This window comes from Trichosurus vulpecula, chromosome 2 (assembly GCF_011100635.1).
Source record: "Trichosurus vulpecula isolate mTriVul1 chromosome 2, mTriVul1.pri, whole genome shotgun sequence".
NCBI lineage: Eukaryota > Metazoa > Chordata > Mammalia > Diprotodontia > Phalangeridae > Trichosurus > Trichosurus vulpecula.
Window position 1 is genome coordinate 334,283,497 of NC_050574.1, and position 20,281 is coordinate 334,303,777.

The 20,281-nt window shown below is 39.3% G+C and overlaps 1 protein-coding gene across 3 annotated transcripts in view; it reads right to left on the minus strand.

Moving 5' to 3' along the window:
- Positions 1 to 20,281, minus strand: part of LOC118838041 (protein mono-ADP-ribosyltransferase PARP14-like) — a 69,027-nt gene that overhangs the window by 39,645 nt on the left and 9,101 nt on the right. For 2 of the 3 annotated variants that reach the window (XM_036745244.1, XM_036745243.1), the window contains exons 2-7: positions 17,956 to 18,086; positions 15,104 to 15,137; positions 14,979 to 15,011; positions 14,266 to 14,511; positions 11,599 to 11,835; positions 1,000 to 3,278 (exon numbers count right to left, since the gene is read on the minus strand). In XM_036745244.1, the coding sequence (XP_036601139.1) occupies positions 1,000 to 3,278; positions 11,599 to 11,835; positions 14,266 to 14,511; positions 14,979 to 15,011; positions 15,104 to 15,137; positions 17,956 to 18,086 (2,960 nt within the window). The remainder of the gene's footprint in view (positions 1 to 999; positions 3,279 to 11,598; positions 11,836 to 14,265; positions 14,512 to 14,978; positions 15,012 to 15,103; positions 15,138 to 17,955; positions 18,087 to 20,281) is intronic. The other variant, XM_036745242.1, reaches the window with a different exon arrangement.

Here is a 20,281-nt window from a genome sequence, read left to right on the forward strand (position 1 = left end):
GTCAACCTATTAATGTTGATTGCCATTTGTGAAGTTCTTAATAAAGAAGAAAAGTAATTTTTTAAAGATAAACTAAAAACATGACTGGGGCAGATAGGTGGCTCAGTGGATAGAGTGCTGGCCCTAGAGTCAGGAGGACCAGAGTTCAAAACTAGTCTCAGATACTAGCTGTGTTACCCTGGGCAAGACATTTAACTCTGTTTGCCTTAAATTTGCTTATCTATAAAATGAGCTGAAGGAAATGGCAAGTCACTCTAATAGCTTTGCCAAGAAAACCCCAAATGGAGTCACAAAGCGTTGGATCTGACTGAAACGATGGAACAACAACAAAAATACGACCAGGCTTTTTAAAAAAAATTGTTTGCTTCTCTAGAATAGATAGCTTTCTAGATAAAGTTGGGCCACTAGGTGGTGAAGAGGTTAGAGTGCTCGACCTGGAGTCAGGAAGACTCATCTTCCTGAGTTCATGTCTGGCCTCGATACTTTGTAGCCATGCGATCAAGTCACTTAACCCATTTGCCTCAGTTTCTTAATCTTTAAAATGAGTTAGAGAAGGAAATGGCTAATTACTCCAGTATCTGTGCCAAGAAAACCCCAGATGGAGTCACAGAGAGTCAGAGAGGACTGAAAAATATGGCAGAACTAGATAAAGTGAGCTCTTGGCTAGTTGCAACAAAGGAAAGGAACAGATGTTAGATTATCTAAAATTTTTTTCTGAAGGCAGCATGGTATAATGAATAGGGCACTGGATTTGAAGATAGGAAGAGCTAAGTTCAAACTTGCCTTAAATATTTATGAGCTATCTGACCCTGGGCAAGTCATTTGACTTATATTCAACTTCCACACAGCCAAGGGAGTACAATTTTAACCTTAGCCTAATCTGCATTAACCTTATAGAGATCATATGATGAAAGTATATACAATCCCAGTTACATGGGAATCAGGCTACTTAAATTTCAAAATAACCTTCAGAGGTGCTTGGTAAATGGTAATACCCACCTGCACATCCTGAACATCCCCTCTCATCAAGATGATGCTCAGGTGTTCACTAGTTTGGATGGAGTCCAACACATTTCTGTGTTCAGTACTTTCTCTCAAGGTGGTTTTCTGGTTTTCTACTGGTGTACGGGGCAGTGAATTTTCACTAGATAATGCATCTTTAAAGATGGTCCTCACAGCTTTGGAAAGAGTCTGAGCTGTCTCCTCAGATGAATCCACAAGATGAATCTTTTTCAAGCTGTGCTTATTTTGGGAGTCCTGGAAGTTTTCCTTGATAGACTGGATGATGGTCTCTGCACACTCTTTTAAGGGAAAGCCAAACACCCCAGAGCTGAGAGCTGGGATAGCTATTGAAGTGTGGCCATTGAGTCCAGCCAGATAAAGACACTCAGTGATAGCATTTTTTAGTAGCTGCACACATCTGTGAGCATGTTTTTGTGTCCACTTGGGGCCAACAGCATGAATCACTTGCTTATATGGGAGCTGTCCAGCAGTTGAGACAACAGCCCAGCCAGGAGGGATCTTACCCTGTTTCCGGATTATCTGGTCACAGTCCCTCTGTAGCTCTGGGCCTGCTGCTTTAGAGAGTGCAGCTGCCAGGCCTCCAGAGTGCTTTAGGTCCTCATTTGCCGCATTCACCACCACATCTGCTGAGAACTGCGTTAAGTCACCTTTCTGAACAGTTAATAAGATGCCAGATTCTAAGGTTATCTTGTAGTAGATTTTCTGCCCAACAGTGCTGCCCCTACTGCTCTCACCTACATCTTCTTGTAGACAAATTAAACAATTATATCTCCGTTTGGCTTCCCTTATACAATAATCTTCTTTGTCTTTGAATAAGGATTTGGCTCCTGGTTTATCAATGCTAAAATTTGTCACATGTATTGAACCTAGTGCTTCTTTAACCATGGCCACTCCGTTCATTACTTCTCCTTTTGGACCACTCAGGGAAATGCCTGTTTGGTTGGCTAGAGTTTTGTAATCAATCTTCACATGTTTTTTCTTTAGTTTTTTCCAGATTTGCTTTTTTTCCTCCTTCATATACTGGATAACTGCTAGAGATTTCACAGTGACCAACTCCTGTATTTTTGTGTTTTTTTCTATAAATTCATAAAGTTGCCTGTAGCTTCCACATACTGGACTAACAAAACCAGCAATGATTATCTGAATGCCAGTGTCTGAATTCTGCTGTTCTATCATTACAGTCTTTGAGGAGCAGTTGTATTTCTTATTTAATTCATCAGTGAGTTTTTTCCACCGAAAATCCTTAAGAATCCCACTGTCTACCACACTGATGCACTTAAAGTCCAAGACTTTCTTCATATGTTCTTCAGCTTCTGAAAGAATTTGGGGAGAGGCACCAACCAGCCCAATTGCTTCACCCTCCAACTCATAAGCAGCCGGAATTTTCTTCTCTCCAAAAAGAGAGTCAGAGAATGCCTCACAGTTTACTTGCTGCAAAAACTGAATGATCTGAGGAGGAGCTTGGAGGGCTTTCTGAGCCAAGCTCTGCAGTTTCTCTAGAATTTCACTCTTTGCTTTGTACACATCTGCAGCCCATCCAGTCAGGCAAATGCTCTTTGTGAGGGCATTGTAAGTGACTTCCAGCTCTGGATAGTCCTTGTGGAGAGTCTCTTCTAACCCATTCTTGCATAAAATGGAAAACCTTCCAGGACACATGGTCAAGTACACACTTATACTTTGTTTTTCCCTTTCTATTTTTTGGATGAACTTTTCTATCAGAGTCTTCATCTGTGGTTCAGTTCTTTGCACATCCTCCAGTCTCCCTGCTATGATCACTGTCTCCTGAAGCTTATCAAACTTCGTCAAAATGTTCTTATTTTCGATGCTGTCTCTAATGGCTTCCCACATCCCTGGGTCTACATTATACCTCCTAACCTGGTATTCAGACATGAGGCAAGAGAATCTCAGGGAAACATCTTCACTCCATGTCTTGATTATGTTGCTCTTTGTTCTCCTTTGGCTGACTAAGGTGGCTGAAGGACTGAGTATAATTTCTGTCTCTTTACTCTTGGGTGTAGGCCAAGTTAGCTTACAATGACAGCTCTCCATGGTGCTAGTTATCTCTCCAATTACTTGATCATCTTTCTGTAAGAACTTCAATAGATAAGGCTCCACTGGTATTGTTAAGGGCTCTGGTAGCTTCATTGGTGGTTTTGCCTGTCCATATAATGCAGTACCCAAACTACAGTAGTATGGGAACATTGAAATGGGATTGTTGTTGAAAAGAAGCTTCTTTGTCAATATGGCTTTGACAACTAAAAGAAAAAGAAACAAATAAATGTAAATTTTTTACAATTCATAAAAAACTTAATTAAAGTATGTTACACCTAAATTCAGGCAGAATTTGTCTTTGTAGGAAGAAAATGAACATTAATCAAAATTGTGAATTAACTGTCAGTATTCTAAAATCGTGTTCTCATTACAGAGACACACTAATGCAATAGAGGTATTCCACTTAAAGAATGAGCTATACTCTCCCAACATTTATTGTAAAGTGGAATTCTGTCAAGAGATTATTTTCTAATTGATTCCCATTAAAACACTGGAGAGTTAAGTTTTACTCAACAAAAGGAAATATCGGGTATTTAAAATTAAAAAAAATATTCTTTTTTTGACATTTTTGAAATAAAATTTTGAGTTCCAAATTTTATCCCTCCCTCCTTTTCCTCCCCACCTCTAAGACAGTCAGTAAGTTGATCTAGTTTATTTATGGTAAATTATGTAAAACATATTTCAATAATAGTCATGTTGTAAAAGAAGAAAGAGTTTACAAGATAATTACAGTTTGCAAAAATAAAAAACCATGAAAATACAAAGTGGAAATAGTATGCTTCATTCTGCATTCAGTTCTTTCTCTATATGTGGATACCATTTTCCATCATAAATCTTTTGGAATTGTCTTTGATCATTGCATTGCTGAGAAGAGGTAAGTCAATCATAGCTGCTCATCATACAATGGTGCTGGCACTGTTCACTTCAATTTGCACCAGTTCATGTAAGTCTTTCCAGGTTTTTTCTGAAATCTGTGTGCTTATCTTTTTTATAGCACAGTAGTATTCCATTACATTCATATACTACAAATTGTTCAACCATTACCCAATTGACGGATATCCCTTCAATTTCCACTTCAAAAAATCATTCTTAAGAATGCAATAAATACTCAAAATTTTGTTTAAAGGGAAATCAATCATGATCCAAAAAGACAAGTGCAGTGAGATTCAAAACAAAAACAATATGTTAAGATATAAATTAAAAATGTCACAGTATTTGGTGGAATATCAGAAATTCTGGCTATATGATCACCCACCCCATACTGCCTAATGGAGTGCTTTGCTCTCAAAGCAAAACCTTGGTTGAATTTTTCCACCTTGACACTTCTCATTTTACAAATAAGTTAATTGTTTTCTTTATTTTGTACTTCCCTGAGGTCATGCAGATGGTCAATAACAAAGGTGCAATTTGAAACCAGGTACTCTAGCTTGACTGCAGTACTCTTTCTCCAGCTTATACTGCCTTTCTCACCTGAACTTGGTTGCTTTTTCCAGACAGTAATCTGTCCAGTTACAGAGTAACCTACCTTTTGTTATAGTATCCTTAGACCATAAGAGATAATAGTATTTAAAGACTAAGTGACCCATTCACCAAACATTTATTAAGTGTCTAGAGGCACAAGGTACTGCACCAAGCTCTTATCAATGGCAAGAGATCCTAATGTCTGCTCCCATATGCTGTTACATTATACAAAGCCAATTTCAAGAAATTAAGAGGCCTGGGTTTGAGCTCCAGCTCTGACTCCAATTATCTGCTTTTCCTCACCTGTAAACTGCTGGGTCTCAGTACTTGTATACCTACTTCACAGGTAAGAAAAATGAAGACAGTACTTTGTAAACTCCAAAGTGCTACGTAAATGTTAGTTGGTATTATTATGTGTGATGATAATAATAAAGAAATTAGTGGCCTGAATACAAGGTATTCATCAGAGTGCTCCAAATGTAATGACTCATTTAAATAATAAATGCGACTATTTACAATGCCAGGAATAAGAAAACAACAATGAATGTCAGTTATTTAAAAAAAAACCTTTGTTGAGCCAACATTTGGGGCTCTGAGAACTTCTTGAGTTGAATCCAGAAGTATTCACTGTTGCACATTAGGCAGCAATGGAGTTAATTAATTAGAAGGGAAATACAAGCATCTGAACAATCACACAGGCAACACAGAGACATAGATCTCTCTGTGATTTTTGGAAGGTGGTGGCATTACCAAAGGTGAATTTATGATTACACAAAATTCTTAAAAGTTAGGAATCCTGCTGAGATACAGTTGTGCTACAAGTGTAGCTTCAGCTGAATCTCACAATGTTTTATTAAAGTGATTCTGAACTTGCTAAGACATGACTGCATCAGGCATCAGAGCCTACAATTGAATTGTGTGGCAGAACTTTGTGCAGCTGCACAAGTTATCTGCTTGGCACAGTACCATGGTTGGTTAGTATATTTGGGGCTTGATCTGACTGATTTCTGCAGAGGGATTTGGAAGCAATATCAAAGTATAGTTATGATATTGGCCTCCTTGCTGTTCTACCAACAAGACACTCCATCTCTCAGCTCTGGCCATTTTCTTTGGCTGTCTGCCATGCTTAGAATGCTCTGCTTCCTCTTCTTTGTCTGCTGGCATCCATGGCTTTCTCCAAATCCTAACTAAAATCCCATCTTCTACAGGAAGCTTTTCCCAATCCCCCTTAATTCTAGGGCTTTACCTCCATTGGTTATTTCTTATTTATCCTGTATATTGGTTGTTTGTACATGTTTGTGTGCTTGTTGTCTTCTCCGTTAGGCCTTCAGGTCCTTAAGAGCAGAGACTGGTTTTTGCTTTTCTTTGTATCCTTGGCACTTAGTTCCTCACACACAGTAGGTGCTTAATAAATACTGATGTATGAATGAATATTGACATAGGAGAAGAAAACCTTTCTTAATGGAAAATGTCGAAGCTTTTCTTCTGCCACACATTTTACTTCCTGGCTAGTCACTGTCTATCCTTAGAAGCACAAACAGAAGCCCCTAGCTGGTTATCATTTAGGCCCCTTCTCCCCTCTTCCTCATTTCCTATCATTCAGAAGCCCTATGCCACTCTCTCTTCTTTTATCCCTGTCTCACATGATGAAGCAGACTTATTCCTCTCCAAGGCTAACCTCTCTGCTTATTCAAGTGGTCTCATTTCATTCCATCTCCTCTGTTAGATTGCCTTCTCTCTCATCCCCTTTCTTTTACTTACTTTCATTCTCACTGGCTCGCTTCTTACTGATGATAAACATGGCTTTTCCTCCATCCTGAAAAAGTACCCCCTCACTTGATCCTTCCTTCCCTGCTATTGTCCCATATCACTTCTGCCCTTTGTAGCAACTAAACTCCTCAAAAGGCTGTCTATAAGAGATATCTCCATTTTCTCTCCTCCCTCTCTTTTCTTAACCTCTTACATTTCAGCTTCTGAACTCATCATCCCACCAAAATGTCTTGCCAAAGTTATTGATGATCTCTTGGTCCCCATTGACCTTTTCTCTACTCTCATTCCTTTTGACCTCTGCAGCCTTTGATCCTGTTAACCACTCTGTTCTCCTTGATACCTTCTTCTCTCTAGGTTTTTAGGACACTATTTCATCCCAGTTTTCATCCTCTCTATCTGACCACTCCTTCTCTATTTCCTTTGCTAGATCCTTTTCCAGATCATACCCTCTAACAGGGCTCTGTCCTGGCCTCTCTTCTTATCTCCCTGAACACTATTTCATTTGGTGATTTCATAAGCTCCCATGGATTCTCTATGATGACGATTCTCAGATCTGCCTATCTTGCCCTAAATTCTCTGTTGCCTATCTCATGCCTCCAGCTGCCATTCAGATCTCAAACTGAATGTCCAGTAATCATCTTAGACTCAATAAGATGTCCAAAACTGACCTTACTATTCTCCCTTCTAAACCATGTCCCTCTGCTAGCTTCCCACACTGTAGAGGGCAACACCATCTTCCCTGTCCCTTAGGCTCAAAACCTAGGAGTCTTCTTGGAGTCCTCACTATCTCACCCAAACAAATCAAAGCTGTTGCCAAGATATATTGTTTTTACCTTTGTAGCATCTCTTGACTACCACCCCTTCTCTCCTCTGACACTGCCATCTCTCTGGGGAAGGCCCTCGTCACCTCATATGTGAACTAGGAAATAGCCTGTTGGTGGGCCTGCCTGCCTACCTGCCTGCCTCCAGTCTCTCCTCACTCCAATCCATCTTCCATTCAGGTACTAAAGTGATTTTCCTAAAGTGTGGGTCTGATCATGTCATTCTTCCCACCACACTCAGAAACCTCCAGTGGCTCCCTATTGCCTTCAGGAATAAACACAAAATCCTCTATTTGGCATTCAAAGCCTTCCATGACCTAGCCCCCTCCTACCTTTCCAGTCTTCTTACACCTTATTCTCCACCAGGTACTGGATGTTCCATAAATAAGACATGCCATTTCTCAGGTCCTGGCCCTTTCTCTGGCTATTCCCCATGCCTGGAATGCTCCCCCTCATCATTCCCACCTACCGACCTCCCTGGCTTCCTTTAGGTCCCATCTAAAGTCTCTTCTTTTACTGGAGGCCTTCCCCATCCCCTCCTAATTACAGTCCCTTCCTTCTGTTAATAATTTGGTTCTTATCCTGTATATAGCTTGCCTTGTATATATTTATTTGCATGAAGTCTTCCCATTTCCTCTATAAGCTCCTCGAGTGCAGGGACTATCTTTTGCCTCTTTGTGTAGCCCCAGTGCTTAACACAGTGCCAGGCACATAGTAGGCAGTTAATAAATTTTATTGGTTGATTGATTGACTTTGCATAACCTTTTAGGATTTTCATGAATTTGGAGCAGGTGACCAGGCAGGATCCTTTACTTTTCTGAGGAGGAGGAGGAACTAGATCCTGGAAAACTTTGCAAGGCCACAAATGTAACTTAAAGGGCATACCTTATGTCCTGGGGCTAGAAAAGAGAACATTTCCTGAAGCTTCACTAGGAAAACTCAATCAGTCTCTATATAGGGATTCCCACATTAAAGGCAGAAAGTGAAGGTAGAAGGGAGAAAGTGATACAGATACTCTCTAAGGGGCCATCCAACTGAAGGATCCCAGGATTATTTTAGTATATACATGTGACATTAAGAAAGAACATTTAATTAGGGGCCAGGGCACCTGGGTTGTGGTCCCAGGGCCAGAACTGGACAAGTGTGACAGTGGCCCAGGGTCACACAGCTACGACATGTCTGAGGCCACATTTGCACCCAGGCTGGTCTTCCGGACTCCAGGCTTTGTGCTCTTTGTACTATGGTGCCACCTAGCTGCCCCTGAGGTGTAGCTTAAAAAAACTGTATTTAGTCATTCATATTGAAATCATTGGGACGGATACTGAACCTGTGATTTCTTTAATACAGGGAATTCTTAGATGAAGACTTTCTCTCTCCCAATGCAAGTTGGCACCTTCTCTGCAATATATAAACTTAGAGGGTCATCTGGTGCACTGAGAGGTTAAGTGACTTGCCCAGGGTCAAACAGCCAGTACACATCACAAACTAGACTTAAAGTACTTGGAAGCACTTTAAAGAAAGGAAATAAGATGATCCAAGTTGTCACTGAAGCTAATTTTCTCACCCATTTCCCTTCAGTCCAGAATTGGTTGGGTGAGATGGTAGAAATAAAAAGCTGGCCCCAGCAGTATGACCACCATGAGTTTATGTGAAGAGGTTGCAAGTCCCCTCCCCTTGTGGAAGCATACTGCACTAAAGTCAGTATCAAAAAACATTGAAGAATAATATTAGCAGTGTTCTGGTCTGAAGTCCTCAGTATAACTTGAATCAAAGACTTCTTCTAGCCTGAAGTCCTGCTTTTACTTGTACCAAAGACTTCATCAGTTGTCCTTGAATAAAAAAATCTAATTCAGGAAGGAATTTTGATTTCTTTAAACTCACCTTATGAGGAAGAGAATTTGTCTTTTCTTATGGTGACTAAGAGGAGGAATGTAATTTGATTAATTCAATTGAGAGAGGTTCTCTACATGTTCATCTTTGACTAAACTGAAAGTCCAGGATTATCTGGCATCATGCAGGATTTAAAGAGGTAAGAGGAGGCAGGTATGTGGCACAGTGGACGGGTGCTGGGCTGGGAGTATGGAAAGTCTGAGTTGAAATCCAGCCTCTGACTCTAACCGTATAAATTTGGGCAAGTCCCTTTACCCCACTGCCTCAAAAAATATCTCTTTTATATTGCATGCTCAGTCATCACCAAACACAAACATTATCATATAGAAAGAAAAACCATAAGGAATATTGCCTGTGAATCCTAATAAACATTACTTAACCTCGGTTTGCCTCAGTTTCCTCCACTGTAAAATAGGGATGATAATAATTATGCCTATGTCCCAGGGTTGTTGTGAGGAGTAAGATACTATTTGTAGCTCAGTGTCTGGCACACAGTAGGTGTTATATAAATGCTAGCTGCTATTATTATTATCTGAATCACTTTCCCAATGTAAAGAATTTTCCTTTTTGGGGGCTCTGAGCTGTTAGGATTTTATTAATATGCGTTGTCTTATAACTCCTTAACCTAACAGAGAAAGTATTCTACATGAACCTCAGGACCATCTTGCCCTCAGGTGAAAATGAACCCAATTAGTATAGCTTGGGAATGGGTGCTCAATGCCCAAGCAATTATGGGTGGTAACCAAAGGGAAAATTATTCACCTAAGCTGGTCCAGCTGAGGGAGAAAGGAAGTACCCACTTTCCTGCTGGGAAAGGAAGTTAAAGAATGAATGCTGAACTAACTTCACTCCACAGGGATACCTGTGGGTTGATTTTTGATTAAAGTAAATATGAGAGGTTCAGTTTATTCACCTTTGACATGACTAAAAGTGGAATGAAGGGGGAGTGATTGATTGTACCATGGTATCTCTTTTGCATTAATATTATTTTTGTTCTTTTTAAGTAAACAAAAAGACCCAAATTTTAACTGCATACCTATTTTTTACTTAACCATGGGATTTTGCCTTTGTTTCATAATTCCTATAAAACATAGGCATAACTTGTTTGGTTCCAAGAGAATTTCAATTAACAGGGGACTTCTGCCCATCTCTATCTCTTTGTAAATAGAAATGCTTGAATGTTAATAATCATCTGACAGATTTTTTTAAAATCTTAAAACACAGAATATAGAGATTTTTCTTCCATGGCTTCAAAGTTCTTGCCCTATATGAGTGGAGATCTTTTACAGAGGGAGGTTTAGTGGATATAACATTGGTCTTACAGTCAGGAGACTTGGGTTCAAATGACACTGTGGGTTTTTACTAGTTCTATTACCATGTGCAAGTCAGTTTATATAGCAGAACCTCAGTTTCTCATTCTGTAAAAATGATGATAATACTTTGAACTACCCACACATTTATTATGAGAAAAGCACTTCAGAAACTGTCATGTATTTCCAAATCTGACTCCTATTAGGGGACACTTAACTTGTGTGTTATCTCAATGTCAGGAGCACAAAGGGAATTATTAGGGAAGAACTGAAATGCACATTACCCCACCTTCTCTAGAGCCCACACCCAACACCCTTCTCTCCAAACATAGGGCTGTCTTCCTGCTGTCTGCTGACACTAGGCAGATGGAAGCCTACCATAATAAGTGGTTTATTCACTCCGTATCTTAAAGATTACATATTTAGTAGGGGGGAGAGAGAGACAACTTCAGAGTCAGAAAGACGGGGTCCAGATCCCACTACTATGTGACCTTAGACAAGTCACTAAACCAGTGATTGCTAAGGAAACCCCCTAAGACTTATAAGTTGCAGAACAGTTGTCAATGTGCATTGGGAGAAAATATCTTCTGCAGAAGTTCCTTATGCCGATGAGATCACAGGTCCAGATCCTCCCCTCACCCCAAAAAATATCAGCATAACCCCAGGAGAAAAGAACCAGAGAGTGGAAAACAGACGTCAGTTATCTGAAACGCTGTGGCTCCATAGAGGCAGTACTTCAAGACATCCAGAGAAGTCTTGCTATATTGTAAGTGGAAAGCTTAGCTTTCCTGATGGCTCCCCACAAAGTCCCCTTTCATCAAGCCTCCTCCTCCTTACTTTAGATAGCCTAACCCTAAGCACAGCCCCTGAGCTGGTTCCATTGTGTAGTGGGTCAAATGCAAGACTTGATCCTCTGATACCTCTACTAGTGTGACCATGGGCAAGGCATTCAGTCTCTCTGAGAAGTTGTCTCATCTGTGAAATGAGCATAATAGTACCTCTAAGCACATCTTAGTGTACTAGCCCTAGAGTCAGAGCTGGATTCAGATTCTGCCTTTAAACACATACCAACTATATGGCTATGTGAACCTGTTTCCTCATGTGTAAAATACTTGTAGTACCTATCTCCAATGTTGCTGTGAGGCTCAGATAATGTACATAAAGTCCTCTGCACACTTTAGAGCATTATATAAGTTTCAGTGTTATTACCAAGTGGATGCCAATCCATTGGGGGGAAAAAGCAGGATTAAGTTATCAGTAGATATCATTACCTTGGGAATCAGAAAACTCAATCAGAGCTGAATCATCCTTTGGGAAACACTGCACTTTGGTTATTGGTCCCCCTCCATTATTGGGGTTCTCAAAGAAAAGAGTGATGTAACTTTCATTAACATCAGGGGGCAGGTTTTCCACCAGGATGGTTCTTGTCTCTTCCAGAGGTGCTACACAAATCTTTTTCTCTTGGACTATTCGGTTTTGAGAACAACGATCCACAAATGTCTTTGTATCTGTGAAGAAAAACAAAGTGTTCAGTAGTGTATTATTGAACCTTTCGCTAAGGAAGAAAACTAATTTAATATGTGCCTCCTGCAGAGTGGCCGAAGTGAAGATCCCTAGGTGAGAATACACACTCCTAAAACAACAGGTAGGCTACAATCACAGGTTTGGAAGGTGCACACTTCTATGCTGGTGGTGTACTTACTTGGAAGCTCCTACTGGTTAAGCAGAGTGGAATTCTTCTGACAGAGACCATCCACTGACCCTCTGCCAGTTACTATCCAGTTCAACCATTACTATTTATTGAATAGTAACTAACAGCTACTATTGAATTCAACAAATATGTTTTTAAAATACTCATTATGTTGTCATACTGTGCTGGGTGCTGGAGGCATGCAACAATAGACAGGACATAGGTACTGATTTCAAGGCACTTACACTCTAATAGGAGGGAAGTATATTACTACATAAATATAAATAGATAACTATATACTACATAAATAAGTATTCAAAGGAAAAATGGGATAATACTATGAGAAGTAGTAAGAGGAAGAGAAGAGTTCAGCTGACTGAGTCAAGCAAAGCTTCGTGGTGAAAAATAGTGCCTGACCTGGGACTTAAGGACAGGGAGAGAGTTAAAAAATATAGAACTAGAAGGAAAGTAACCATGCCAAAATGAGGATGACCAGAGCAGAGAGAGTGGTTAGAAGTGGGTGGGATGAGGACAGAGATAGAGAATCCTCTGCTTTGGCTAGAAAATGTAGTATGCAAAGTGAATTGATGAGATAAAGCTGTAAAGATAAATTGAAAAAAAATGGAGTTCAAAGGGGAACACAAACAGGAAAATTTTGTTTGGTTGTTGTTGTTGATTTATTCAGTCATGTTTGTATCTTCATAACCACATTCACTTTTCTTTTGAGGGGGTGGGGATGGGGAAGATACTGGAGGGGGTTGACATTTCCCTCTCCAGCTTATTTTTTACAGATGAGAAAACTGAGGCAAACAAGGTTAAGTGACTTGCCCAGGGTCACACAGTTAGTAAGTGTCTGAAGCCAGAGTTGAACTTAGGAAGATAAGTCTTCCTGGTTCCAGGCCTGACATTCTATCCACTGCACCACCTAGTTGCCCCTACCTATCCATAGTAGAGCCCTCCCATTTAGGGACATCACTAATTTACATTTGATTTTTCTGCCTTCAATAGTTTCACAATACCTGGGTTCCTCAGATTCTGGGCTCAGGAGTCACTTCCTCTATAAAACTTTCTGTGCTTCTAAAAGTAGTTTCTTTTACCTTCTTTGCACTTTGCACAGAACTCTCCTTTACACTTCTATTGTGGTAAAGTAAGTAGAATGTTAGACCTGGATTCAAGATCTGTGTTCAAATATGTCCTTAGACACTGGCTGTTTGACCCTGGCCAACTTACTTAAGTCTCTTTGAACACCTCACTTTCCTCATCTGTAAAATAGGAATAAAGATAACTGCTGAACTTCCCTCACACTGTGAGGTTCAAATGAGCAAATGTAAATAAAGCACTTTTTAGATCTTCAGATGTTACATAAATGTCAGCTACTGTCATTCCACACGTACACATACAGGGTGTCCCTAACGTCTGGACACATAGACAAAAGTGCATATTTTGAAGTATTTGAAATATTAACAGACCTTAGCCCCCTTGACTTCTTTTTCTGGGGCACGCTAAAGGAGAAGCTGTACTCAATGAAGATCACAGATGCAACACACTTGATTGAATGCATAAAGAGTGAATGTGCTAAAATTGATGGCAACGTGGAGTTATTGCATCGAGTTCATGTGAATCTTGCAAAGCGTATCAACCTTTGCATCACAAATGATGGAAATCATATTGAACATGTTATTTGTTAATATTCCAATTAAATAAAATGCTGTTGAAAATTTCATTCATTTCATTTCTTGAAAATATGCATTTTTGCCTATGTGTCCAGACTTTAGGAACACCCTGTAGCGCTCATAATGATAAAGTAACATTTTCTATTAAAACACACCAGAACTTTGGAGTCAAAACAATATACCTTTCTACCATGCTTTAATGCAATAACATTTCTTAGGTTAGTAGACATAGAGTTGCAACAGACATTAGAGGCCATCAAATCCAACCCCCACAATTTACAGAAGATGAAATTAAGTCTCAAGACCATAAATGATGTCCCCAGGGTCATAAAATTAGTTTCTGAGAGAAGATTTGAACTCAGGTCTTCCTGAGTCCAAATGCAGCACTCTATCCACAATTCCCACCTAGTTACCTAGGCCTTCAAAGTCTTATCTTATTGAGAGATAGAAAGAGTGCTGGAGATGGCCAGAAAGGGCCTTTCAAGTATGGCTGACTTCTTTGCTAATCAGAATTTCAAAGCATGACACAAAGACTATTTGTAGATGAAGATTTTCTAATTTTTACTCAGTCTTACCAATGTGTTTCAGAAAGGTAAATACAGCAGTTTCCACTTCTGGTATGATTTCTATTTCAAAATCTACTTCGGTTTTTGATAGACCACTGATGTTCTCCACCAGCAAAACAAGGAGATACTCGTTCAGATCATGGAGATTTTTAAGTGCAACCAAAGAGGGAACATTTTCAGAGCCTTTGGACATGTCCTTTGTCTCTTCCCATCTTCTTTCCAATGGAAGCTTTGTGTCCTGGTCTTCTGAAACATCTAGTTTTAAGGACACAAAAACATCTGTAATGGGGATCACAAACATTCTTGCTAGAGTGAGAGGTTATAATGCCTGCTTCTCTTTATATCACTTTTTAATATTTTGAGTAAATCAGTTGAAAACAGATGTTCTCTGTAACTAAAAAGAGCAATGAGGTTGCTCCAATAATCCCTCAGACAAATGTTCACTTTAGGTTAAAATTTCTATTTCCAACCAACGGAGTTTTCCCTTGTGCCCACTAGGGGGAGAAAACGCCATAAAAAAACCAGAGGAGCAGCTGGACTCCATCCATGGGCCACGGCTGATTGCTAAAAAGGAACACAACAAGATCGACAACCAGATGTTCTCAGGGAAAGAAAGAGAGAGATAGCGGGGAGGAAGGATGGCTTAACGTGAAATAATGAACTAGTAAACTGAATTGAAATGAACACATTCAGATTTGTTTGCTTGTTCTTACAATTCTTACCTTGTGATCCTAAGTCATTCATGTACAAGACTCCTGAAAATGAGGTAAAGGAATGCTGACATTTAATGAGGAAAAACAATTTACTTGCTGAGTGTACATCAGACTAATTCTGGATGAGCCGTTACCTTGTTCCTGGGGTCCATCTGTGATCTTGGATTCCTAAAGACCAAACAAAAACAAGAATTAAGGAGAATTCCTTTACACTGAGACATGGCTGGGATCAGCCTAGAGTACCTGCATGAAATAAATATACTCAAGTCCGAAGTCGTCTAAGAGCAAGAAATTTATAATGTGAGTAAGACATAAATTGTACTGTACCTATTCACTGGTCACCTTACACCTTAAAGTACTGTGTTCACTTTTGGGGGTGATATTTGAAGAGAGAGTTGGACAAACTGATGAGAATTCTTTGGAAAGTTATCAGATGGGAAGGGAAGGAAACAGAGTCTACTAGCCTGAGTGAAGGAAACAGGAGTAGAGACTAGTTGGAACAGTACAGGAGAGGTATGGGCAGGACATGGTCCCCCACACTCTAGGTCCTTCATACTCTAAGTGAGGCTTCCTGCCAAGATGGCTCATTGAAATAGAGTTAGACTACCTAGTTCCCACTTTACTGTACTTCAACAAAACCCTGAAGTTCTCCAGAGAATAAGTGATGATTAAAAAAAGGCATGCACAGCCTGCAAAGTTTTGAGACCAGATACAGCAAAAGAAAGCCCTGGAATGGCCTGATCTGAGGTGCCAGAAATGGCCCTAAATATCCAATGCTGTGAATCTCAAATATCCAGGGAGGGGCTGGGGAGATGGTCAGCCTTCAGGAAGTGGAGGACAGTATAAAAACCCAGGTGACCTAGAGGAAAACCAAACAGAATAGGCCATATCATCCAAAAGCCCGACAATGGGGTAGAGCTGGCATTAAGCTCTAACTGAGGAATTAGAGCTGGTAAGATGAGTAAATCAAACATAAAATATGGCCAGGATAAAAATTATTGCAAATACAAATATTTCCTCCCAAAAGAAGGAAAAATTATCAGAGATTCAAATGAGAAAATTAATTTTCCACAAGGACTAACTACATAAATACCTAACAGAAATGAAGCAAGAGATAATAAAAAAAATGTTTTTAAAGCTCTGAAAGAAAGAATTGGAAGAGAAAGTATTAAGTCTTCTCTAAATAACAGTTGGTGGCACAGTGGATAGAGGCCTGGACCTGGAATTAGGAAGGCCTGAGTTCCGATCTGATCTCAGATACTTTCTAGCTGGGGGAATCACTTTACTTCTGTTTGCCTCAGTTTTCTCATGTGTTAAATGGGGGTAATAATAGTCCCTACCTTGTAGGGTTGTTGTAAGGATTGAATGAGATAATTATTGTAAAGTGTTTTAGCACAGTGCCTGGAATATATAGTAAGTGCTAAATAAATGCTAGCCATTATTATTATGAAACATAGAATCGATGAAAGAGAAGGCAACATTGACATGTGACAGCTGGGTTAGAACAAAACCAAAATATTGAAAAAATAGAAAAGTTATCATGCCCAATATAAAAATATAGAACTAGAAACCAGGTCAAGGAGAAATAATTTAAGGATGTTTGGACTCCATAAATAATAATAAAAATGAAATGTCTGGACATCATTTTTCAAGAAAATTCAATTGTATGAAAACTGTTCAAATCTGTAGAACCTGAAGTCTAAATAAAGAGATAAAAAATCCACCCATAATTTCCCTGTAGAAAACTGTACAGGAAAAGTCTCAGGAATATTAAAGTGAAAAATTCAAGGAGGTTGAGTGACTTGCCAGGTAGCAAGTGTTAGGCTGGATTTGAACTCAGTTCTTACTGACTATGCTGTACTTCTTTCTTTATTCAGCCATCTTGACTGTCATGGGCATTTGTTTTGTTTTGTTTTTTTTTTTTTGCTTGCAAATATTTTTATTTAAATGCCATTTTTGAGGATGGTAGGTTTTAGATCTTATTGAAGGCAGCAACATCCATAGATTGCACATAGTCTTCAAAGGCAGTTATCCGTTCCTCTAGCATATCTGTCCCAAATTTATCATCTTCAACTACACATTGTATCTGAAGCTTCTTGATGCCATATCTCACTGGAACTAGTCTAGAAGATCCCCAGACCAAGTCATCTGCCTGAATGCTTCTGACACATTCCTCAATTTTGCCATATCTGTCTCATCATCCCAAGGTTTTACATCCAGTAAGATAGAAGACTTATTTTGCTTGTTTGCTGTTTTGCTTGTTTATGAATTTTTTTTACATGGGGCTTGTTATCTTTTTTTAATGGGGAAGAGAAGGGAGAGAAAAATAAATGCTTGTTACTTGAAAAATAGAAATACAATTTTAAAAATTGAACTGAACTGAATTCACCTGAATGCCCCATAGGCTATTCTCCATATATGTTCTGGGTTTGAAAATTACAATAGTCATTGCTTTTTTCCTTCCTCTAAACATATTTATCCCACCTGGAGCTCCTTCAGTTCAACAAGCATATTAGGCACTTACTTCGTGTAAGGTATCTAGGTACTCGGCATATAAAGAAGAAAATGTTCCTACCATCAAACTTATGTTCTACTGGGAGGATAAAAGAAGAATAAGTAAATACAAAATGGATACTAAACAATACAAGGTGATTTTAAGATGTAAGGACAACTAACACTTGGGGGGAGGTGGGTGGGAATTGGGAAAAGTCTTGTCTATGAGGTGGCACCTGAGCTATGCCTTGAAAGAAGACAGGGCTTCTAGGAGGCTGAGAAGGACCAAGAAAGGTGCTGGTCTTAGTTTTTTATTCTCTCTATAACATTGTTCTAGCTTCTTAACCCCTTAAGCGCTTGCTGTTTTCAACATGGCCAAGAATTCACACTTCTCTCTTTCCTATCTTTCTCCTGCTTCCAGGTAGTGAACCCCACCCCAAACGCCTGAAAAAATACCCAGCTTCCTTTTTTGTCATGTGTAAGATATATTTACTTCTGTTGGGATTTCTTCTTCATTGCCTTCATCTGCATCGTTTGCTGTAAGCAATCTGACAGTGAGCTTCAACTTTTCTTCTCCTGGCAATTCTAACTCATGGTTCTGTCTCTCCAGGACTCGTTGCCTCGCTGAAAAATATGGGTAAACCAAGATTATGATGTGGTAATCTTTAAAAATGAAAACTGTTGTACTGGTTTGGGGGCCTATTTTTATTGATATCTTTTGCTTCGCTATCAGCTATGTTTCTAAATGTCATTCCCCCCCTTTATCCAGTGAAACACATTTTATAACAATGAATGAAAAATTAAAAGGGGGAGAAAGCAGTTTGACAAAATCAACAAACTGTGTCTCAGGATATGTACAATATTTTATACCCATTGTCCTCTGTAAAGAAAGGAAGGGAGTGCATTTACTCAATTCTTCTCAAAATTAAACTTGGTCATTGTTATAAAGGAACCAACATTCTAAAACGCCCATACTTTTAAAGTTAGTTAGGCATACATTCCAATAATGATTGTAACTAACACCTATGAAGCACTTACCGTATGCCAGACACTATGCTAAGCACTTTACAATTATTGTCTCATTTGATCCTCCTAACAACCCTAGGACTTAGGTGCTATTATCACTCCCATTTTACACATGAGGAAACTGAGGCAAACAGAGGTTGAGTGACTGGCCAAGGTCACACAGTTAACAAGCATCTGAGTCTGGGTTTAAACTCAGGTCTTCCTGACTCCAGAACAGCACGTCGAGCATGTCCCTGATAAAAAAGAAAGTCTCCATATATGCCAAAATATTTAGAGTGGTACTTTATGTGGCAGTAAAGAACTGAAAAGAAAGTAGATGCCCATTGGAGAATGAGTAAACAAATTGTGGTACATGAATTAATGGAATATTGCTATGCTATAAGAAATGACAAATGTGAAGAATACAGAGAAGCATGGGAAGACATGAACTGAGGTAAAGTGAAGAAAGCAGAGCCAAGAAAAAAATAGATATACAATGACTATGACAATATAAAGTGGAAAGAACAACCACCACAAAACCTGAAATGAATGTAACAAACAGAGGGAGTCAGATGAGCAGAACAGATGTGAAAGTTATGTGCTGAATTTATGATATTCTTCAGAAGAAAGAGCAGCTCTACATAATTGAGTTTCAAAATTTCTTGTTGGGCCCAAAGAAGTGATATGAGAAGACAACCCTCATCCATTCCTTTAGAAAGGTAGTCAAGTTAAAATAATATCAAGGTTCTACTAGGTACCCCCAAGGTGAGCAAAGCTGACAAAAAGAGAAAATGACAAATGTTGGAAGTGATGTGGGAAAACAGGCATATTGACTGACTATTGGTGGTACTGGAAATTGGTTCAGTCATTCTGGAAAGGAATAAGACTTTATGTCTGCAAAGTCACTGAACTGTGCACACCCTTGGACCGAGCAATACAATTAAGCCTATACCACAAAGATATCAAAAAAAAAAAAAGAAGAAAAGGACCCTTATGTACAAAAGGTATTTATAGCAGCTCTTTTTTTGTGACAAAAAATGGGAAACTATGTGGATGAACATCAACTGGGGGAAAGCCTGAACAAATTATATATATATTATATATATACATGTATATATGTGTGTACACATATATACATATATATTTAATTGCATAATATTGTGCTGTCCCAAATGATGAAAGAAAACTAAGTGAGACCTTCAGGGAGCACAGCCAAGATGGTGGAGTAGAGGAAGCAGCTAAGTTCTCCCAACATTTTCCTCCAAACAACTTTAATAACACCTCAAATCAAATTTGAGAGTAGTAGAGCCAATAATAGGTTCTGGTGAGATATTTCCCCAGCACAAGACAAGCATAGGAGGTAAGAAGATGAGGTCTGTGACACTGAGGTGGGGGCTGGCCTAAAATCTACTCTGGGAACTCTGAAACTAGAGACAGTCAGGAAATCAGGATACTTGTAAGAAAGAGACTGTACAGAGGACCTCTGTGCTATCATTAGGTACAAGACAAGGCACTGTTGGCAACTCCATTGCCTATACCCCCTTCTGGGTCACTCTTCTGAGAAGGTGAAAAGCACTTGCTGTCTCAAGGGAGCAGGGACAGTGAGGAACCGTATTTATTCCAGATGCAAGGAAGCAGTGAGTACATCTCTTCCTAGATGGCACCACTTTGGATGCACCAAAACTTCCCAGATCCCCAATATGAGTTCTAAAAACAGCAATGTAAAAAAGCCTGAAGCTTGGGATAGTGCCTTGACCCCCACATTATGGGAACAGAGCCCAACCATAACATAAATTTCAAAGTGAAGAAATAGG